The 23,808-nt window shown below is 51.5% G+C and overlaps 1 protein-coding gene across 11 annotated transcripts in view; it reads right to left on the bottom strand.

Moving 5' to 3' along the window:
- Positions 1-23,808, bottom strand: part of RIMS3 (regulating synaptic membrane exocytosis 3) — a 50,976-nt gene that overhangs the window by 10,387 nt on the left and 16,781 nt on the right. For 9 of the 11 annotated variants that reach the window (XM_047868715.1, XM_047868704.1, XM_047868711.1 and 6 more), the window contains 4 exons: positions 13,667-13,843; positions 8,038-8,285; positions 2,502-2,643; positions 22-134 (listed from right to left, as the gene is read on the bottom strand). In XM_047868715.1, the coding sequence (XP_047724671.1) occupies positions 22-134; positions 2,502-2,643; positions 8,038-8,254 (472 nt within the window). In that variant the 5' untranslated portion in view covers positions 8,255-8,285; positions 13,667-13,843. Of the gene's footprint in view, positions 1-21; positions 135-2,501; positions 2,644-8,037; positions 8,286-13,666; positions 13,844-14,102; positions 14,239-23,808 lie in introns of those variants that run through there. The other 2 variants (XM_047868714.1, XM_047868713.1) reach the window with 2 other exon arrangements.

Genomic DNA, 23,808 nt, shown 5'->3' with positions numbered 1-23,808 from the left:
TCTGCCCTCAAGGAGACTCACCCATTGGTGGTGTCGCCAATGTCTGTCGCCCCACAATCTGGGCTGGTCCCAGCCCATCCAGGAAATCACTAAACTGGCTTTCAGCCCCGAGCCGGGTGGTGGGGAAAATGAACCTGGAGGAAGAGGCAGAGGGGTATGAGGTGGTCTAGATAGTGAGATGCAGTGGCTTTGCCCCAAGGACACTGGGCCATGCCCCTCTGTGCCTCAATTCCCCACCCCCTACACAGTATGAGAACACTACTTTAGCTGGGAACAAACAGAACTGCTCATCTCTGCACATTGAAGAAAAATACTTTGATGTCTCTTGAGAAATAATAAAGATAATAATGTTATTCAATCCTCAAGCACCAGGATTTCTAAGATAACCCTTAGAAGGCAGGGCTTGCTGGGCACCTGTGTCCTCCCCAGGGGGGTATGGATGCCAAGAACCAGAAACATAGGCCAGGAATTTCAATGCCTGGAGCAAGTTCCGAGAACTGAGGTTTAGTTGACCGTATGTTTGAAATCCAAGTCAATAATCTGAGGTGGTGCCCCAAACAGCAGCCGAGACCAAAATAACACAATTACAGGGTTGAGATAAAAGGCGAGTGATGGTGGGTGGTCCCTGGTTGTGGGGGCCTGGAAATAGTAACAAGCAAACTGACAGTGATTGAAAGTTGGCCAGACGCCAGCAGCACACTGAATGCTCAGCATACATTATATCATTTCATCCTTATAGCCATTTCCGCGCTCCAGGGGCTATTATTCAGTTTTACAGATGAGAAAACAGAGGCTCCAAGAGGTGAGAGACTTGCCTTGGCTTCAAAACAGAGAGGATGCCCAACTCATAGGGTCATGGCGGGGGGGGAGGGGGAAGATCAGGGCAGGTGATGCATGAAAGCCCCAGACAAACAGGAAACAAAAAAATGGTAGTTATTATGCTGCTGCCGTTAACATCAAGGGGAAGTGCTACTTGTTCATGTCCTCAAGCCTAGATGTTCTGGAGGTGGCCAGCAGAGAAAGGCCAGATACTAGAGGGCTGACCCGGGTCTTCTCAGGACCTACGAAGGACCGAAGTTCTAAGACCTCCTAGCATAGCCTCGGTTCCTGGCCTGAGAGATCAGATTGTCCCAGAATGACTCCCTGTTGGAGAGTGTGGCCTTGAGTTCCCCTTGGCCAGTGACAGGCAGGGAGAAAGACACAGGACATACCCTTGTTGAAGAGGGCCTGGATCTCCCCAACTAGGAAGTTGGCTGGGCTCTACTTCCTGGGAAGGGGCTTCGAGGCCCACCCGCTCTTACTGGCCAGCAGCAATAGCCTCATACTGAATTCTGTCTGAGAAGGTTACATACATAAAGTAACAGACTCTCAAGGTCACAGAATCAGAGAGAGCGTAGAGGTTGTGAAAAAAAGGTTATAGAGTCCAGTGGCCTTAATTCAAATCCTGACTCCACCACCACTGAATGGCTGTGACCTGGGGTAAAGGACCTCACCCTCTTCCCATGCCTCAGTCTCTCCACCCGTAAAATGGAGTTATAATGGTACCGACATCCCCCAGTGTTGTTGTTGTGTTAAATGAGATTCTATTTTTGCTCTGATAGTAGCTGGTAGATCCCAGAGTAAAAGGCACTCACCTGATGCCCTGCATACAGTAAGATGCAATAAATGTCACTGGCCATTTGCATTCATGGAAGTGGGCACAGTAGTGACATATGAGGTCACAGAATCCTAAATAATAGAGCCACAGGGTCCTAAAGTCAATGGGCCTTGATGAAGCCAAACCAAAAAATCTTAGTCATATAACCAGTTGTATAGATTTAGGAGAGACCAAGGGAATATCTAACCCAGTGACTTTCAAATTTTTAACTGTAACCCCCCCTTCCCCCCCTCCCCCCAGGCAACAGAAGCAATATATTTAACACCACGGACCTCTGTGTATCCATATATTAAAAAAACAAAAATTCCCAAGGTAATTCATCCTCACTCCACAGGATATGTTTGAATTTTCCATTTCTTCTTCTAATGTTGGTTTTGACCCACTAAACTGATTTTACTTCCTGCCTGAGTCACCACCCACAGTTTGAAAAACACTGATCTAGTCCAACCTCCTCCTCTAAGCCCCAGGCAAGACCACTTGCGAGAACTCCATTCATCTGAGCCATAACAATGGTTTCAGAGAAGAATTTTAGGATCACATTTTCCTTTCGAGCCCCCTCCTCTGGAGCAAGGCAGCATGTAGGTGCTGGAGGGGGGGGTGGGGATGAGACATACAGATGGGATACACTGCCCTGGGGCTGCTGGGGGGGTATTTGGAGGGGAAACAGCAGCTTGGAGCAGAGGAAGACTGGAGCCCAGGCGGCGGACGTCCAGGGGGGGGGGCAGGGACGCAGAAGAACCCGGATATCCGGACTGGAAACCCCTGCAGGAAGATTTCCCAGCCCTGCCCCTGGAGGGTGCAGGAGGGTGGGGCAGAGACCACAGTGGGCATGGGCTGCACGCACGTGCCCTCGGAGCTGTTGCTGTTGGTGCTCCCATCGGTAGACTCCCGGCTGCCCTGGCGTGTGACCCGACTCCGCATTTCCACGGCGATGCCTGTCTCTGTGCTCCTCCGGATGTTGCTGCGCAGCTTCTTGGTGGCCCCTTCTGTGACCCCCCCCGAAAGCACAGAAAGGGAACAAGGTCAGATTGCTGAAGAGGCTTCGGAGAGCATGCTGCCAAAGTCACCTCCCAGGAAGGGGCAGGATGGGCAGGACTCGAACTGGAGGCAGGGGCACAGGTGAGCTGGAGCTGCAGGGTGGGGGGATCACCAGGTGGAGACCAGCCCTGCAGCCCTCACTCAGCCTCATCCCTGCCAGGCTCCCTGATGGTCACCTTCCCAACGCAATTCCAGCCTTTGCCCCAAATGGTTACATGCTCCTTTCTCTTCTGGAAAGTTTGCTTTCTCTGGCATTCCCAGATTTGCTTTCCCCCTTACCCTCATGAACCCTATCACACCCCGACCTCGCAATCCACCTCTGACTCTGATTCCTTCACAGAACCAATAAAAAACCCCATGTGAAGTTTAGCCACTCTCACATTAACCCACATTCTCAATGTGGGCCTGAATGTGGAAAGAGATGTGTGTGGCGGGCTGGAGGGGCTGTTAGGGAAGCAAGACTGAGAGGGACCACTAGGTTGGCCTGAATTGACCTTGGTTCTGAAAGAGAGGTCTGCAGAAGAACTCCAGAAGCCATGCGGTGAGAGCTTACTCGGTGTCTCTGTACCTCTTGTTTGGAGGGCCCTCTACCCTCACCCCAGCCCCCCTCTTGAGCCTTGCAGGGAACACGGGGCACTTTGCCTCTCCTAGCAGCGCACCATCCTGCCTGGGTTTCCATGGCAACCTCCTCAGCATTGCAGTGAGGTCCCACTAGACACCCTCTCCTCCTGGGGGTGGGGGGAGCAGAAGACGAGTGGAAGGTTTGCAGGGCTTTCCCCTGCTGGCGCTTTGCTGCCTACGGAGCTTCATAGGTAGGAAGAGGCACTCAGATAAGGACTATACCAAAGGAGCCATTTGCTGTCACTGGTTAGAGGCCTGGGCAAATGACGAGTGGAGATGCTGACAGGGATGGGGAGGCTGGGAGTGGGGCCGGCAACACAGCCTCCAAAAGCAGTGGGGAGGGGGGAGTTGGCTATGCTGGCAACCTCCTCTCTTGGTCACACCCAATGGTAAATTGGGGAGGGGATGTTCAAAACACCAGCCTGCGCAAAGGGGAACTTTATTCCTCCTGCTTCGTCCTACTTACCTTTCAGGAAGTCCCACTGGGAGAGGGACAGCTGAGAAGGCCGGCATCACTAGCAGATGGGATGGGGGTCCTGGGAGTGGGGATGGGCTGGTGGTGAGGAGGAATGTCTTCTCTGAAACCACCCCAGCTTCTGGGATATTGGAATAGCTACTAACCATGAGTCAATGAGACCGCTGATATGACTGTTTGCTGGCCTATTTCTCTCCCCCCCCCCCACCTTTCTCTCTCTCTCTCTCTCTCTCACACACACACACACAGTCACTTTAGCTCATGTGTATTTCTTTCACATTGACATAAGCAGATATACATGAGTGCTAATGATCACATGTATGAGTACAGTGATCTCACACACCAGGTCATGTATGTTCATATAATGGGCACACAGTCACAAATGGTCCTACCAGGTCTTAGTCATACATACACATGACATACTCTGCCACGGACATGTGACCTTCATGCCCTAACACTTGGAGTTGAACCCATCCGCTCGATCACACACGTAGATACAAACTCATAAATGGTGTGTGACCCACCACACACACAGGGCAATAACAGTGGGTGTAGGGGACTCACGGTGTCCCTGGCTCCTAACTGCCACACACCCCCAACCCAGTTAGGAGACAGAGGGTCTGTGGGAGCTGCACTTTACCCTCCCTTCTCATATCCCACCCCCCCCAACAATACACACCCTAAGCTGAAGCCAGAGCCTCACCACCCCATGGTCCCAATCCCCCCTCTTCTACAACTTGAGAAGCTTTGACCCAGTTGGGAGAAAATTTACCTTCTTTGACCTACCCAACCCACTACGAGCCCCTGGGAAGGGTGTCACAGAATCCTGAAGTGTTGGAGACACCTCGCTGACCTCCCACTGCCATAGATGGGGAGCCCAAGGTCCACATGCTCATAGGGCTGGGGCCAGACCCCAGGCCCACACTCTCCCAGTCTACTGATAGCCAACTTTTCACCCCCTCCATCAACTCCACATCGATTTGAGAGGTGATTCAGCAGAGATTCAGTTCTGTGTCTTCTGAGTGGGGAGAAAGTTCTTGCAACATCAGAGAAAATTCCTCTACTGGTTGGATACTTGTCCAGTCTGAATTCTGTCCATCTGGGGAATAACTTTATGTAGCCTCTCTCTAGAGAACTGGGTTCCTTGCAATAGTTCTGTGGTTCCTGGAAATTGAAAGACTCAAGGAACCATCCCATCTGTCCCACCACATAGAAGGGACAGGCAGTCGGAGCGCTCAGCACCACTCACAGGGCATCTCCTGGAAGGGTCCTGAGTCCTCTCCCCACCTTGACCCAGAGCCCAGAGCTGAGGTGGGAAGAGCTGCTGTCCCTGGTACTGAAAAGAGGAGCTCCATTTGGGCAAGGGCTGGAATAGCCCAGGGTGGGCCCTGAGTAGACCCAGCCTAAGGCCAGGCCAGAACCCACCTATGTCCTAGGACCCTAAAACTCTGACCCTACCTTCATCATTGCTCCCACAACTTAGAGAATGTTAGATATAGCCAGAAGCTGGGAGACCATCTCTATAGTTCCATTTTATAGAAGAGGAAATAGAGACCCAGTGGAAATGTGACTTTCCCAAGGACCCACGGGGAGTTACAGAGCCAGAATGAAACTCTGAAGTTTCAGGGTGAGTTTCTTCAAGGCCACTTGAGGAAAATGTGAGGAAAAAACTGGAAGGGGCAGGCAGGAGGCAGGAGAATTAGAGAGGAGGCTGGGGCAATAGTCCAGGCTAGATATCATGGGTCCTGAACTAGGACAGAGGAGGAGATGGGTGGCGCTGGAGCCAATGCAGAGTATGGACAGATCAGGAGGAAGGAAGCTCCTGGGAAGGGCAGACCTAGAGCTCAGAAGCTGGGGTCCAAGAGAGGAGTTCTCCCCACTTCACACAGCCCAGCCCTTCAGGGAACTGAGCCATCCCATCTGGGGGCAGCAGGGGCACCCTGCTAGGATCTTTTCCCAGAACCGAGTTTCCAGAGCCAGTGCGAGGTAGCCCATACATCCCCCTGGGGCCAGACTCTCCTACCCAGAAGGAGGCTCCAAGTTGGGACACTGGCAACCTCAAGACTGGGGAGAAAAAAAATGGAAAGAAAGAATTACAGATGGGAGAGGAGTATGCTACTGCTGAGAGGCAGAGTTGTGGGGGCTAGAGAACTCACTTCTTGTTGGGTCCTACTGTGTGGCCATGGGTAATAATAATACCAACAATTTACCAAGTATCTATTATGTGCTGGCATGAGGCTGAGTGGCTTTGCATATCCTGTCTCATGTAATTCCCTGGAAAGTCTGCAAGACAGGTATCATTGTCCTTATTCCACAATCAAGGAAGCAAGCTCGGAGAAGCGAAGTAACTTGCCTGAATCACCCAACTAGTAAATGACAGGGTGTGGCTGTGAAGGCCAACTTGAAGTTGTTCTCCAGGAAAGTGCCTTCTCCTCTCCAGGCTCAGATGCCTCATTGATAAAATGAGTGTAGGGGACTAGATGATACCAAGGGGCCCTCCCTGCTCTCCCATTCGGAGACTGGATGATTCACAGAGAATTTTGGTTAAAAGGGCATCTGGGCAATTCTCCTGGCTCAGGCCCCAGGCCTTCAGCTGTACCCATGCCTACCATGGAGACAAGTGATCCAGAAGCCTCACCGTCATTCATCTCCCCTCGAGGCTTGAGATCTTCTTGGTGTTTACTCCAGTCCCTGCCCGTTGACTGTGGAGTCTGGGTAGGTGGACAGCCCCAGGCAGATCACCAGAATGTCTCCCAGTGACTCAGGCCCCAGCCCTGACCTTGGAAAACCATCTGTTCAAATCACTTCGGGCATGAAGAAGCCTTTGGGTCTGAAGCTGAATCAGCCAGATTCCTAAAGCCAGACTCCTGGAGCCCAATACCTCCTCAACCTCCTAATCTTAATCCCCCAACCTTAATCCCACCCCTTGGTTCTGTGCCAGCCGAACTCCTGGATCCCCATCCCCCTGATTCCCTAGCACCAGGCCCACACTGCAAACACAAAGGCCATGCCTTCTGGGCCACTGATAACCTGAAGCCCCCTCCCCATCTAACATTTCTCTGAGCTAAAAAACACACTGCAGCTTGATTGCTGGAAAAGACCATCCCACGTGCTCCTGTGAAGGGCTTTGTAAAAATCTATTTTAAGGCCTGGAAAAGTCTCCCACCCTCAACTGGGAGTCTTGATGAGCATTCTCTCTGGATCCTCCGGCGCCCCCGCCCCCTCACCACCCCCATCCAGCTGCCTATTTGAAGGTTTCCTGGGGAAGTTGTTACTCTGAACAAAATAAGCAGGAAGAGATTTTAAAACAAAACCAGCTGGTGTCTGGGCTGATGCCACAAAGTGAGGAGGTCTTGGGAGGGGAGGGCTGGCTCCTCCTCCGTGATGTGGGGTCCAGGGTGACTGTGTGTGACAAAGTGGGTCACCCCCCAGTCCAAGCATCACTAGGACTCCAAAACTAGGTGGCTGAGAAAATACGTTATTCAGGATGTAGCTGTTAAGGCGTGTGTGAACGTGGCTTTGGGAGGTATGTGCGTGTACGTATACGTGTGCGACATGTTTCTGTGACCATGGGCTGTTGTGTGTGTGCGTATGCGACTGTGCTTCAGTGATCTGGGTCTGTACATTACTACTCAGAGGAGCGTGCTTGTGCGATTTGCATGACTGGCTTCATTGTGACCATGCACAAGCGTGAATGACTGCAGTATGATTTCCCGGCAGTAGGGGTGAGTCACCTGAGCAAATGAGCACACACCGTATGACGATACAAGGTATGTGTGTCTCTCTTGTGACTTGGTAATGTGTGGCTGCATTCCTGTGGCTATTTGTACTTGGGAAATTCAGAGAATGCAGGTGAGACTGTATCCTGTGGATGCGTGTCTGTGGAGCCGTGCCACTTAGCACAGTGCCAGGAATACGGTGGCTGTTGAATGCGTAAGGGTGCGCACGGAGGCAGCACAGCGTAAAGTTCGGGAGCATGAACCCCGCAGCCCGGCTGCTTTGAATTCAGGCTCCAGCGACCCGCTTGCTATGTAGTTGGGGGCATCTTACTTCCCTTCTCTTGCTTCAGGATCTGCCTCATGGAGTTTATGGGGATCCAATGAGTTAGGACACGTACTGGACCCAGAGTAGCAGCTGATATACGGTAAGTGCTATATAAGTATTTGTAGGCATGAGGACACCCCCTGGGTGCCCTGTCATTGCAAGGTACCCCACCCCACCCCCTCCGTGTCCCACGTCCCCTCACCAGACTGGGGGAGCTGGAGTGTGCTCTTGCTCCACTGAGTCAGGCCCACGATGGCCACCATCTTGGCCCCAAGGCTGCTGCGCCGCTTCTTGGCCGTGGTGGTCCCGGTCCCACCCCCAGCCTGCTGGGAGCCACAGATTTCACCGCTGATGCTGGAGCTCCGAACCACATTCCTGGAGGCCGCGGCCGAGGCCGGACCAGGCTCCCCGTTAAACATGGTCCGAGGGGCGGCAAGGCCTCAGGCAATCCTGTGGGGGGAGGGCAGGAAACAAAGGGGTGCCACATCAGGCCCTGGGGCCACTCTACGGCAGCCCACCACTTCCTAGCTGTGTGACCTTGGGCAAGTCACTTGGCCTCTCTGAGGCTGTGAGGATTAAACGAATCAATAAACGTAAAGAGTGTGCACAGGGTCTGGCTCAATAATGGAACTATTCCTATTAGCACATGGCTATCCTGGCAAGTGACCTGGTTTGGCCAGGTCAAGGCAGAGGCTGTGGAGTCGTACGGCCCACTCTTGAATTCCAAAGGCCTCTACACACTGGCTGTGTGATCTTGTGACCAAGCACCTCGCGGCTTCAGTGAACACCTCAGCAAAATGAGAAATAAAAGCACTCACCTCACAAGACTGTCGAAAGGATTAAATTAGAGCATGTGAAGGCGCCAAAACAGTGCCAGGCACAGAGTAAATAAAAAGTGTGATTATTGTCATGGCCAATAATAAGAACAGAGACAGCAGGACTGGCCCCAGCCTGTGGGGTCGGGGTGGGGGTGGCGGCTCCGGAAGGGGCCCTCCTGCTGGAAGGGACAGCACAGAAAAGTAGAAAGAAGCAGGCACAGGTCACCCTTAAGCGCACCACGGAGTGGCGGCCCCTGGAGGCGTTTTGATCTGATTTCCTCCCAGTCTCTTTTCTATGCATTTTTAAAAATAATTGAACTCATAGTGCAAATACAATTTTGCATCCTGGTATTTTTCGTTTAACATCATATCACAAGCATTTCCCACTGTCGTGAACGCTTGGTATAAATGTTTTAACGCCACCATAATATTTCATTGTATAGAGGTAGCATAATTGACTTAAGTATTTCAATATCGTGACCTCTTAGATCGGGTCTGACTTCCTCCTCTGTCTCCTGTCTTCTTTTTTTTTTTTAATGTTTATTTATTTTGAGAGAGAGAGAAGAGGGAGGGCAGAGAGAGAGAGAGAGAGAGAGAGAGAGAGAGAGAGAGAGAGAATCCCAAGCAGGCTCTATGTGGTCAACACAGAGCCCAACACAGGGCTCCATCTCACAAACCATGAGATCATGACCTGAGCCAAAATCCAAGAGTCGGATGCTTAACCGACTGAGCCACCCAGGCGCCCCTCTCCTGTCTTTTAAACAACATCACTCAATACTGCTTTGATCTACTTATTTCCTTAGGATTGAGTCCCAGAAACAGAGTCACTAGGCTGAGTGTGGATACTGCCAGGAGCCTCCCCAACAGCCACACTCCTTTCCTGCTTCTTGACAGAGCGCTTGTTTTGTGCAGCCACCACCCCATCCCATTTCAGAGGCAGATCCTGATTAGTTCAAGCCAATCAGTGAGCGGCCCTCATCTTGGTAACTCGTACTGGTACAAGGGCAGGCATATGACTAAGTTGGCCCGATCTGACTTAAGGGGAAGATTTGGATTCCATGCTTACCAGCGAAGTGGGGTCTCTCTCCCCACTTCTTCCCTCAAGACTCTTCCCCCTAGAGAGGGCCCAGTCCCAAGAGGAATCCAGTGTTGTCGAGCGCAGCACAGCACAGACAGAAAGGACCTCGGCCACCCTGGAGCCTGCTTTTCTCTGGCCTTCCAGTTATGTGAGATAATGTGTTTTCCACTGCTTAAGCCAATTTGAATCAGTGGTCTCAGTTACATCCCAAAGCATCCTACCTGATACCAAGGACATAAACATTTCTCTGATTCTTGTAAAATATTGCCGAATTCCTTTCCAAAGCTGGATTCAAAAAATATCAAAGCCCCCCCAAATTTCAAGGCCTGTGCAGAGTGCCGAGGATACAGCAGCGAGCCAGGCCGACTTGGTCCTGCCCGCTCAGAGTCTCCAGTCCAAGAGAGACAGACAGTGAGTGACTGATTACGTAATTAAATATTAAATCGGATTGTTCTGATGAGTGCTAGGGAAGACAGAGGGCATTGGAAGCCACTCTGGGGGAGCTGGGTGGCTCAGTGTTACACAGAGATGGGATCTCCAGCTATCGGCCTCTACAACTTGGCTGAAGGTCCAATGCTGCGGCAGGTGCCCTCTGCTCAGAGTATGGGAAAAACGGCTGCTCCGGCAGGCTCTGCACACAGCCCTTCCCAGCTCTGTCTCAGCCTACAGAGCTCTTCCCAGGGCAGCCCATCTCCGGTCACTTTGCTCGACCCTCTGCTCTCAGCCCTGTCACCCTGAGGGAATCTGCCTTTTCAAAAGGACATAGTTGAAGTGTCAGGTCAGGGGAGAAGGAGGGAGGAGGGAGGATGCCACTCTAGAGGATTTCAGTCCCCAGATAGCTGTGAACGGTGGCCACTTGGCCTCCTGGTCAGCATGGCTCCTGCCAACCAGGCAGATTAGGGCTGACAGTGGGGATGAGTCAAAGCTGTGTTCTCCCTTCTTTGTGGTTGTCTGGACTGTTTTCGCTCACCCTGTGATGTACACAGAGTCCCGGATTGTATTTCTCCATCCATCCCCCATTAACCTTGCAGCTAATGGAAAGTCCCCCTGGACTTGGGCCTATGATGATCTCTTCTCTTCAGTTTCCAATTCTAGTGCCAATTTGTGTGGGGTTTTTTTTGGGGTACCTGCATGGTCTTTTGGTGAATGGTGGGAGAGGGCTTCCAGCGTAAGCCTAACTTACTCTTTAAAGTATTGTTGTTAGGGGCACCTGGGTGGCTCAGTCATAAGCGTCTGACTCTTGGTTTCAGCTCAGGTCATGATCTAATGGTTTATGAGTTTGAGCCCTGAGTCGGGCTCTATGCTGGCAGTGCGGAACCTGCTTGGGATTCTCTCTCTCCTCTCTCTGCCCATACCCCACTCGTTTTCTCTCTCTCTCTCTCTCTCTTTCTCAAAATAAATAATAAAATAAACTTAAAAAAATGTTTAAAGTATTTTTGTTAGGTGTATGGTAATCTCCACGTCACAGATCAGAAAAGTGAAGGCCTTGCCCATCCTACTTGGCTACGAAATGGCAACACCTGGACTCGAACCCAGGTCTCCTCTTCCCACAAAGATGTGAACACACTCAGCAGTTCCTGCCCCATCAACCCAGACCTCACCCAAAGGTGTTGGCCCATCCCTCTCACTCAGGCTTTGCCCTGGGTCTCCGGCTTTTTGAAAACTCTGCAAGAAAATTATCTCTGATGAGAAAAACCTCTCTGGGCCAGGTTTCCACAGCAGGCACAAGCATCTGGGGGCAGTAGAAACCCCACCCAGACACAGCTGGAGAAGGAAGCACTTCCCTAGCGCAGCCTACAGGAAGCTCAAGATTATTACTCCCAGGGGTTGAGAAGGGAAGGAAGTATGGGACAAAATTCCTGACCCTGCCAAGCCAGGGGCTCATGTTTCCTCATGAATAATGAATGACATTGACAAGCAGATGGTTTGACATCCAGGACTCTGCACCATCTGGAGCCGCTTTCTCATCTTTAACTACCCAGGGATCACCCAGAGGGGCCTAGAGAGCTGGCGAATGCTTCAGAGGGCCCAGCCAGACAGGCCACCCTCAAGGGGACAGGAGGAACCAGACCCAAAGCAGTGGACCCAAGGTCTTAGGGCCTGACCTCTGGTGCAGGAGTGCTGGGCAGGGCAGCCTGGGAGAATGAAGAATCAGAAAGTGGGATTAGAATGCCTATGGATTCTTTGTGTCACTTTCTCTGGGCCTTGGTTTCCTCATCTGTGTGTAAAACAAAGGGGTTGGATTAGGCGATCTCTACAAGTCCTTGTAACTGGAGAGCAGAGCCTAAGGACACATTCTGCATTGGCAGAACGGGGGCTCTGGCTGCTTCTCTGACAGTCAGTCTAGTTCAAGAGGGATAAGACAGAGGGGCACCGGGGTGGCTCAGTCGGTGAAGTGTCTGACTTCGGTTCAGGTCATGATCCCATGGTTCGTGAGTCCAAGCCCCACATCAGGCTCTGTGCTGTCAGTGTAGAGCCTGCTTGGGTCTCTCTCTCTCTCTCTCTCTCTCTCTCTCTCTCTCTCTCTCTCTCTCATCTTCTTTCTCTGCCCCTCCCCCACTCGTTCTCTCTCCCCCACCCCCAAAATAAATAAATAAACTTAAAAAAAAAAAGAGGGGTATGGGGCACCTGGGTGGCTCAGTCAGCTAAGCGTCTGACTTTGGCTCAGGTCATGATCTCACAGTTCGTGAGTTCGAGCCCTACGTCGGGCTCTGTGTTGACAGCTCAGAGCCTGGAGCCTGCTTTGGGTTCTGTGTCTCCCTCTCTCTCTGCTCCTCCCCCACTCACGCTCTGTCTCTCTCTGTCTCTCAAAAAAAAAAAAGAGGTTTAAAAAAAGGGGGGGGGGTAGACAGAGAGACAGAGCCAGCCACCTGGCCCCCATGTAAGTCCTACTTATAGTGCCCTCTGAGCCATGAGACCACAGGGATGGGGAAGGGGCAGCAGGCAGAGATGGGGGCAGAGTGTGAGGGGCCAGCAAGCCACAGAGCACAGCATCTCACATATTGGTGGTTCCAAGAGATTGCTAAATGACCTAGATCCTTTCTACAAAAGTCACTTCAACAATTCTCTGCCTCTGAGCAGGACTGTCCCTTTCCCAGCCCAGTTCATGGCACCTCAAGGAAGGGAGCCCTTCCTCGCCGGGTCACAGACACCTCACTCTGGAGTTCTCTCCGCTGATCCCCATCTACTGCCACAGCAGCATCTACTACTATGGCTCAGGTGTCCCCTCCAGGGACGAGTCCTACTGTCCCCACTCCTGCCAAAGCTCCATGCCCGCAGATACCTTCCAAGCTCCCCAAGCAAGGAGGCTAGTGTTTTCTTTCCAGTTATGGATGTTTGGCCTCTACCCTGGAGTCACAGTACCCGAAGCGCTCCCCAGACCATCTCTTGAATCCTAACAGCTGGGGTTTCAGAGCTCTGCCAGGCTACCCAGGTCCCTCATGTGTCTAACCAGATCATAAGCCTGTTTTGAGAGTCAAACAGGGCCATCCAAAAGCCCAACATAAACCTAGCTACCCACTCTTTCAACAGGAGAGACCAAGGAATCTGTCACAGGGTGATGGACTGGTAGGTTGGAAGGGATGGCAAATAACTGAGGCTCTTACCACCTCTCTCCTTCTTCCACCCACAGCAGACATCACTAATCCATCTCTTTCCCACCAAGGACAGATTTAACCTCAGAATCCCTCTCAACACAGCTCCAGCACCAATTGGTGAAAAGCGGCCCATGATTTAAAACAGATTTGCCAACCCCATTCCAGCCTGAGTCTTTCATTTTGCAGAGTGGGAAATCAAGGCCCAGGGAAAGAGACACACCCAGGGTCACACAGAAAGTTGGTGACAAAACTAGAGCTCCAACCCAATTCTCCTAACTCCCAGGTCCCACATCACCTGGCAGGTGCTTCCTCCCCACTTTGAAGAAAACCCAAACTCACCCAACTGATGAATCTGAGCGTGGTGTTCCACATCACAGGGGGCTGTGCCCCTACCAACAGCACACCCCTAGGGCATTTACACGAGGCTTCTGTTAACTTCTGCCCAGACACCAGTTTTCAAGAAAGGAGCTGAAGGCAATCAGGGTAGCTTCTAGGAGGAGGTGATGTGATAAGAGTCTGGAAGGAAAGAGGGGAGTTTAGAGGAAGGGCTAGTGAAAACATCTATCCTTAAGGGCTTCCAGGAGCTTGCAGAGTTAAGAGACAGACTTTGGAGATGGCTATGGGATGTTGAGCAAATCATTTAAACTTTCTGCTTCTGTTTCCTGCTTTGTAGAAAGCATCTCAACTCCTGGGTCCCCCAATCTGCCTGTAGGCACGTTAATGTCAAACTACTGCTGCTGAAGCCCCACCCATAATTTTACGACTTTTAACACACAAGGGACAAATGGAGGTCCAACGGCTAAGAAGCTCTACATCTTACTCTTTCTTCCTCAGTCCTCCCTCCCACTGAAGGGATGTCCCTCCCCAGATACTGTGAGATACCCCGGGATGGGGGGTGGAGCACTTCTGGCTCCACCCCCAGCCATGTGACCCGGAACAAGTCATTCAGCCTCTCTGAACTTCCGGCTCCTCTTCTGTGCGGGGGAGTCTACTTGCCACCTGGACGCAGCCCCACTCTCCAGGCTGGTCTTGGTGCCGGATGGGATAACGAGGAGCAGGAAAACGCTGATTAAAAACACAGGCTTTGGAGGCAGACCTACTTGGTTCAAAACCTAGATCTGTCACTTGCAAGCCGTATGACGCCGGGCAATTTCCTTAACAACCCGCCCCCCCTCCCCCCTCCCCGAGCCTACTGCTCCTCACCACTAGAGTGGGGATAATAATGCCTGCCTTAGGATTATTAGATGAGATGCTATAAAATAAGGGTCGGTAACGTGCTAAATGCTCGGTTGGCCAACTACACTGTTACTACTCATAATGGTGCCTTTGTTAAACAGGGAAGGACTGTATGGGTGTCAGTGCTCACTGGGCCAGACTGCACACCGGGTGCAACCACTTCGTGGGAAGGCTCAGAGACCGAGAGGATCACCTCTCACCTGCTTCCCCCCAGAGCGCAGGACAGCGTGGGATGTGGGTCCCTGTGCCTCTCAGTTGAGGTGGGAGCTGGCACGTGAAACTGTGCTTTTCTTCGCCAGCCTCTCAGCTCCTGGGCCCTCACTGGGTGCTGGGTCTGACTTTTGAGGGCCCTGACCCAATCCCAGTCCACCACCAGGGCTTCCCGCTGCATCTCCCGTACCAATCTGTGTCCATGTCAGGGGCCAGTGTCTGCATCCACAGAAGGGGAGAAGGGTTCTCTTTTTTTCTAGTCCTGCTTTACCCCACCCCCAGGAAAAGATGGGCGGGTGACAAGGCTGGCATATGGTGGGGGAGGCAGGCTGGGCTGAGGGAGCACACCCAGCTTGCATGGGGAGCACCATGCCAGGTCTCCTCCTGATTATGTGACCTTTGTCTCCCCCAAGCCAGACTCACATGCACAACACTATACACACACAGGGGGAGACACAGGGCACTGAGTTTCAAATGTGTGGTCACACACCATACCAACCCAGACGGATGACATACACTTAAAAGACATAATCACCTACGTACACAGCCAGGCACATGCACCCCCAAGACAAAAGTGCACAGAAGCAGCCACATTGACAGTCACAGGCGTTTGCAGACTCACATATGTGTACACACCCACGCACACTCAAACACACACACCCCCTCCTTGGCCTCTGCCCAGCCCAGGGAGGTGGGAGGAGCCCCATCCCTTTAGTGGGCAGGGAAGTAGGAAGGGTCATACCTGGATCCTGGGTTCTCTTGGCTGAGGCACGCACACCAGCTCTGAGCAGGTGCCTGTGCGAGCTTGAATATGTACACACTCATACCAGCTCCAGCCCCGAGTACCACCCTCCTGGCCCCCATCCCTGCAGGCCGGACAAAAGAGCTCATCGGTGAGGTTTGTGGTGAGGAGATGAGAAGGCTGGCAGGGAGCAGCTGCTGTCACCATGGCTACCAAGCTGACCCACTTCTCCACCCAGCCTGGCCCACCCAGCCCAGGCAAGGGAGGAAAGGCAGCTTTGGGCAGGGGGGCCCTCTCCTGTCACACACAGTAAAGAGTCTCTGAGGGTGTGGTGAGGGATGGGTTGAGCACCAGGCTAGTTCCTGCATAGAAAGGAAATAGCCAGACATTCTTTGAGGGCAGCAAGGTGCTCAGGATATAGCCCCTGCAAAACCTAGCCCCTGGCCTCCCTCAGCTTTGGCGCCTCTGGCCCCAGGGACCTACGTGGGTCATGTGCCTACCCTGGACACATTCTTAGACACAGTCTTCACGGCAGGGCAGAGGGTGGGGCAGCCGGACCCAGAGCTCTGTCCACAACTCCAAGAGCTCAGGACACTGAAGGGCAAGATAGACCCAGAGCCGGTTGCACCCTGTGTCCTGCTCAGATCAAGGTTCCTGAGGGCAGGGCTTGTCCTCCCCATTTGAACCAGGGGCTGCTGAAGACACGGCCATGCCTTCATTCCTCAGACAGAGCTACCATGTGTCTTTCCTCAGCCAGGGGGCTCCTGAGGACATGGCCATGTGTCTTCCCTCAGAACTGGGGAATATAGAGGAAGCACACAGCCTTCAGACAGCTCAGTTTTGTGAGATCACTCACAAGGCAGAATGAATCACTCCTGCAAGACAGCTTGCCATAGCTCCCTAATTCTTTCAGAAGGTAAAAACCCCTCACACCAAGGCCCACAAGCCAAGTGAGCCAGATCGTCCCATGCTCTTGCTCCGCTTCTGTATTCCAGCTGCACTTGCCTTTTTTCCATTCCTCAAAAGTGCCCTGGGTCTCCTGTCTGCCTGGAATGTTCTTCTCCAGCTGACTCCCACCCTCATGTTCTGATGCCCTCTGTTTCTCTGTGTGCTGCCTTTGCCTGGCTAATCCCTATTCATCGCTCAGTCCCAGTTGGAAGGTCATTTCCTAGGAGAGTCTTCCCAAAATGACTCCCCCTGTCATGCTCTCCCAGACTCTGTACTGTTCCTGCCCGTTATGGGTTGAATTCTCCCCCCGGGAAAGATATGTCGAGGTAGTAACCCCAGTACCTCAGAATCTGACTTTGTTTTGGAATAGGGTCATTGCAGATGTCATTAGTTACACTGAGGTCATGCTGGAGTAGGGTGGGTCTCTAATCCAATATGACTGGTGTCCTCATAAGAATGCAACCACATGAAGGGCGCCTGGGTGGCTCAGTTGGTTAAGCGTCTGACTTCAGCTCAGGTCACAATCTCCCGGTTCATGAGTTTGAGCCCCGTGTCAGGCTCTGTGCTGACAGCTCAGAGCCTGGAGCCTTCTTTGGATTCTGTGTCTCCCTCTCTCTCTGCCCCTCCCCTACTCCTGCCCTGTCTCTGTCTCTCAAAAATAAATAAATGTTAGAATGCAACCACATGAAGGCAGAGACACACAGGGAGAATGCCACATGATGATGTGGGCAGAGTTTGGACTAATTCAGCAACAAACTGAAGAACACCAAGGATTGCCAGCGGTCACCAGAAGCTAGGAGAGAGCCACAGAACAGCATCTCCCTCAGCGGAACCAATCCTGCCACCTGCCTCCAGGACTGTTAGAGAATAAGTTTCTATTGTTTTAGGCCACCCAGTTTGTTATAGCTGCCCTAGGAAACTCATATACTGCTATTCTTAATTTGTTTAATGCCTGTCTCCCACACTCCACCTAAAACAGAAACCATATCTTCTTCACCCTGAACCTCCAGTGCCTGGCATAGACCTGGCTCTGTAAAAACGTGTTGAGGGTGCCTGGGTGGCTCAGTTGGTTGGGCGTCCGACTTTGGCTCAGGTCATGATCTCACGGTTTGTGAGTTTGAGCCCCGCGTCGGGGTCTGTGCTGACAGCTCGGAGCCTGGAGCCTGCTTTGGATTCTGTGTCTCCTTCTCTCTCTGCCCCTCCCCAACTTGTGCTCTGTCTCTCTATGTCTCTCAAAAGATAAATAATGTAAAAAAAAATTTTTTTTAAACGTGTTGAAGGAATGAATGACAATCTCAAACAAATATTAAATTGACAATATTTATATCTGGATAGTAGAATTGTGAGTTATTTTTATTTTCTTCATGTGACATACCGTGTTTTTTTTTAAGTTCCCACTTTAGAAACTGTATTGATGCTATCATAAAGAAAAACTAGGGGCGCCTGGGTGGCGCAGTCGGTTAAGCGTCCGACTTCAACCAGGTCACGATCTCGTGGTCCGTGAGTTCGAGCCCCGCGTCGGGCTCTGGGCTGATGGCTCAGAGCCTGGAGCCTGTTTCCGATTCTGTGTCTCCCTCTCTCTCTGCCCCTCCCCCGTTCATGCTCTGTCTCTCTCTGTCCCAAAAATAAATAAACGTTGAAAAAAAAAATTAAAAAAAAAAAAAAGAAAAACTAAAATACTTATTTTTCTTTTCAAAATATACATTAAAATAACAGTCATTTCCACCAGTATGTGTTTTGTGAAGAGGAAGAAGTTCTGCTATATGCTTGATAACTACTTTTTCATCGATTAATTGATTCCTCCTTGTGTCGCTAGAGTACTTTCTCGAGTCAGATTTACAGAGCTTGAGCTCTGGGGCCTTTTGGGGCATAGATTCCAGGTAGGAGGGGCCAGGCAAAGTATGCATGCTTCACAGCCATCTCAACCATCCACCCCTTCTCATAGCTCATGGGATCTGGCCAGATGTGCCACCTGTCACCTGATGGGGGCTGTTAGACTTGGCACTTAAGAACACCACCAGCCCTGGCTGAAGGCCATTCCCAAACAAAAGATCCTACCCTCAAACTTAAATATTTACACAAATCACTTGGGGATCTTGTTGAAATGCAGATTTCAATCCCATGGGTCCCAAGTGGAACCTGAGATTTTGCATTTCTAACAAGGTCTCAGGTGATACCCATGTTGCTGGTCTATGGGTGACCCAAGGCACTGAAAGTTAAAAATTAAATACTCTGGTTGTTCTTCAAGAGTGAATGCTTCAGGGGGTGCCTGGGTGGCTCAGTCAGTTAAGCGTCCAACTTCGGCTCAGGTCATGATCTTGTGGTCCATGGGTTCAAGCCCTGCGTTGGGCAGACAGCTCAGAGCCTGAAGCCTGCTTTGGATTCTATGTCTCCCTCTCTCTCTGCTCCTCCCCCACTCATGCTTTCTCTCTCTCAAAAGTAAACATTAAAAAAAAAAAGAGTGAATGCTTCAGGATGAGGAGACTAGAAAAGGCACATTGGGAAGTGCATTGCAGAATACCTCAAAAGATCGGCAGGATTAGGAGAGATAGAAGTGGCAGGAGAGAAATGGAAACTACCTGGACCAGAAATGGAAACTACTGAAAGACCAGAGAGGAAGTGTTATGTTCACAGGATGGTGAATAGGGCAGTGCAGTTGGAACAGGAGGTAAGTACAATTGCGGAAGAGAAGGCTGAAAAGGTAGGCTTGGCACAGCCAGTGAAGGGCTCTGAATGCAGGGCTAAGAAGCTTGACTTTAATCCTGTAAGGAGTGAAATCTGACATGACTTGGATGTAATGTTTTACAGAGCTCAATCTGACACTGAGTGCAGAATCAGAAGAAATCCTGACAGAAGGAAAAACAGTCAAAAAGCAGGTAAGAAGACTGCACTGCTTCAGACAATGCAGATGGAAAGAGGAAAAGGGTGGTCAGGAGTCATGAGAAGGCTTGGGGCATTGCCTAGAGTTAGTGATGGGACGAGGTTGGGGAGAGGAAAAAACAGAATCCAAAGTGATTTATAGGAAGGGTAGAGACTGAGAGGTGCCATCAGCAAAGCTTGAGGTCCCAGAGGAAAACACTGGCTTAAGGGGAAGATGAGTCCCATCTTAGATGTGATGAGTCTGAGATAATACTGCAACTCCCACATAGAGGCATTGGGCAGGTAAGCAGATTCACTGGAGCTCAGGAGAGCAATGTAAGTGGGCAGGATTTGGATGTGTACCCTGAGGGGAAAAGTGGCATATGGAAAGGAAAGAGAATGCCCAGAGGGGAGTACAAAGTGAGCAAAGGGCGAGGGATAGGAGGAATATAGAATCCACTGAAGAAGGGAGTATCAGCAGAGAAGTCAGAGAAAATGCCATGAGTATACAGATGGCCAACCTGGAGGCCCTACCACACCGTCACATCAAAACCAAGGGAAGACTTGCCCAGCCAAGAATGTAGACGGGCAAGGAAAGTCTAGGCCTGAAAAAAAAAGCACAGCTTGAATAGAAAGCAGGATTTGGATTGGTGGAGAAGAGGACGGATTCCCTGGGGAATGTCTGGGCTTCAGCAGGATCCCAAGGGGCCTGGGGCTCCCAAGCACTTATTCCAGATCAGCCCTAGCACAGGAAAGACGATCCCCTCACCTGCAAACACACTTAGTGCTCACACCCCCAGAACCTACAGAACCCCTCCCCCACCCCGGAGCAGAGAAGGTGGGATAAGAGGTCTTTGGAGCAGAGCCTTATTGTGGGAATGCACATAGTTTATCATCCAAATAATACTTTTGAGAGTAAGCAGAGATGCTACCAACAATCACACCAGGACCACAGGTGTATATTAGGGTTGTCTCAGCCAAACACAGCCCTACTCTTAGCCTAGCCACAGCAGGGGGGAAGAGGGGAGAGGATGGTAGATCCTCCAAAATGCCCGTTTGATCCCTGTTCTCCCTTCCTAGATGGGGTGGCGGAATTGAGAGACAGGCGATAGGAGCAGGCAAGCTCATCCTCCGAGGCAGGGGCCCCAGCCAGAGCATGTTGGTGGATGGGGAAGATTTCGCTCCCCCCTCCCGGCAGCACCATGGACAGCGGCCGGTCCGCTCGCTCCCCTCCCCCTGGCCCCTGTTTCTCCAGGGCTGCAGCGAGGCCGATCAATATTTCATGGGGGAAGGGGCTCTGGTTACCAGCCCCGCGCCTAGCCGGAAGGCGCCACCCGCTCCCGCCGAGCTCTGGGGACCCTCCCCGGGAACCCAGCACACCCACGGCACGGCCTGGCTGGGGCAGGCGCCACCTTCAGGCACGCTCAGCATTCCCGGGCCCACTGCTCTGCGCCCCCGCCCCTGCCCTGGCACAAAGACCCGCGCGCACGCCACACGGCTTCCCGCGGCCACTCAGACACACCACGTATTCGGATGCGCGCTGTACAAAGCCAGCGGCCACACAGAATAACAGGCACACACCGCACCCAGCAGCCAGCCACCTAGACACACAGCACACACACAATATGCCTCACAGACACGCACCACGTGGAGATGAGTTCACTACAGACCCACACGCACATCAGACGCCCTGCCACACCTACGCAAACTCACATGCTGCACAAAAACTCCCTCACAGAGAACCTCAGATTTATCCCACGCAATACATTTACCACAGATGCACATATCACACGCTGTGTGCGCACACACGTACGACATGCGCTCAGAGTCCTTCAGATATATCGTTCAGAAGTACATCACCACGGAGAGCTACATGGATCTCACACACACACACACACACACACACACACACACACACACACACACAGAGTCACAAGCGCGTGCACACACACAGTATGCTGGAGAGCGACACTCATCACACACACACACACACACACACACACACAGTCACACACGCACGCACACATGCACACACCATGCCAGAGAACTACATTCATCACACACACACACACACACACACACACACACAGAGTCACAAGCGCGTGCACACACACAGTATGCTGGAGAGCGACACTCATCACACACACACACACACACACACAGTCACACACGCACGCACACATGCACACACCATGCCAGAGAACTACATTCATCACACACACACACACACACACACACACACACACACAGAGTCACAAGCGCGTGCACACACACAGTATGCTGGAGAGCGACACTCATCACACACACACACAGTCACACACGCACGCACACATGCACACACCATGCCAGAGAACTACATTCATCACACACACACACACACACACACACACACACACACATGCACACACACACACAGTATGCTGGAGAGCTACATTCATCACACACACACTGTCACATGTGCATGCATGCACATGCACACACACACATACACAGTATGCTGGAGAGCTACATTCATCACACACACACACACACACACTCTCTGTCACACACACGCACACACACACAATATGCTTTCACAGAGACCCTCAGACATTCACCATGGATACAGGAACACATGCCTCACACTACCCAGGCCCCCCACCCTCCTGGAGCCCAGGCCTGCCCCCCTGCTGTGGACATGGTTCTGGGGAAGAGTCAGGCGGGACCTCCACCCCTCCTGCCTGGCCCCAGTGTTGACTCCTGTGGATAAATTCTGTGTCCTCTGAGGACTCCCAGGGTTGCTGCCCAATCCCCGGGGGCAAGTAGGCAGCGGCACAAAGGGATGGGAAGGGGGTAACTTGGGAAAGGGAACCTTTGAGACCCCGAAGCCTCCTGGCTTTGTGGCCCTGGGGGCCCCAAGCTCTGGGGCACCAGGCTCCAGGGATGGCCTTGCCCTCACTGGCAGCTCCCACGGCCTCTGTGCTCCCTGGGACTCCTGCCCTCTGGGAGGCCCCGAGGTTTGTGTTGTGCCTGGGGACCAGGAGAACTGTGGAGTCTACAGCTCCTGCTCTCCCCAGGAGTGCCCACATGCTGCCTCAGAGATGAGGGGGCATCCTACCGCCATCTAGACACCCCAACTCCAAGAGCCTCCCTCTCTCGTGGACTGAGGGAAGAGTGGCACAAATTCTGTCTGCAGAATAATCATGGCAGGATTTTCTGAAAGAATCTCAAGACGGGGCATGTGGTGAGGAGAGGGAAGTGGGCTGGCAAAGCAGGAAGAGACCCCTAAGTTTTCCAGGCAGGTGGAAGGCACCTTCAATATTACCCAGGTGAATAGTCCATGTCTCTGACATCCCCACACCACTTCCCAATTTTGCATTATCCACATAACAGTGTGCCCTGTCAACAATTTCTGCCATACTCTTGTACTGCTCCTTATTTATTGTGCTGACATTGACACTTTTAACTTACACGCATTTATTATAAGTAGAAATTTTGTGTTACTACTATAAATGCAACTATTATTGCTTTTAATAAATAGAAAATGAAAGTACAATACCTACCGTAAAAGCCAAGCTGTATTACTAAATTTTAGTTACCTGGAGTTGCCAGTCAAGACCTCTTTGTTAAAAAGGGAAGGGCAGCAGTGTTGGCAAGTTGTTAAAGACATTCTGGCACTTTCTCCCTGGGACAAATTTGGACTTGATGGAGTGGAAAGGGAACCAACTTTCTCACTATGGGAGCCAATGCTCTGTAATAACAGGTCTGCGAGCCACTGAAAGTCACCTCAGGTCTCACTGAAGGAGCTACTACCCACGGTGGGAAGCTCTAGGCTTGGGCACAGTGGCTAGCTGGAGCCCTGTTATCACAGTCCAATCTGGTAACAATAATCCTTAGAAATTGCTCAGTTCTTTCCCATTTACAAATTATCCTTAGAGCCACTATCTAGTATGAGCTGCGTACCGGGAATTATCATCCCATTTCCGAATGAGAAAATAGAGGCTCTAAAAGATGAAGAGATTTGTCCAGAATCACATAGCTGTACAGGGTTAAGTCCACGAGTGGGAGACCCTCAACTCTACCTGTCTCCATTTGTCTCATCTCTGGGATCCCTTGTTCTGGGCTGGCCCCTTGCTGGGCAGTGGGCAGGAGAGGGAGAATGGTAATCTTGTATTTGCCTGTGAGGCCCTCACAATCCTGAAAGGCCAACAGGCAAGTGAGTAAGTAGTGGAAGATAAGAACTTTTACTCTGGAGTCACACTGTGTGTCCCTAGCCATAAAAGTCACCTCTCTGAACCTGTTTCCTTGTCTGTAAAATGGGGATAATAATAGTGCCTATTTAATAGGGTGTGAGGATTCAATGAAATAATGCATGTGCATGGTGTTTGGGACAAAGTAAGGGCTCAAAAATGTTTATTACGAGGGAAGTACAAAGAATAGAATTAATTCAGATAAAAAATGGCTGACGGTGGGGAGCGGGGAGGTAGGCATGGCATGGTTCTTCATA

Source organism: Prionailurus viverrinus, chromosome C1 (genome assembly GCF_022837055.1).
Source record: "Prionailurus viverrinus isolate Anna chromosome C1, UM_Priviv_1.0, whole genome shotgun sequence".
Taxonomy (NCBI): Eukaryota; Metazoa; Chordata; class Mammalia; order Carnivora; family Felidae; genus Prionailurus; species Prionailurus viverrinus.
The sequence above is the reverse complement of the archived record's forward strand: the minus strand, read 5'-3'. Positions and strand labels throughout refer to the sequence as shown.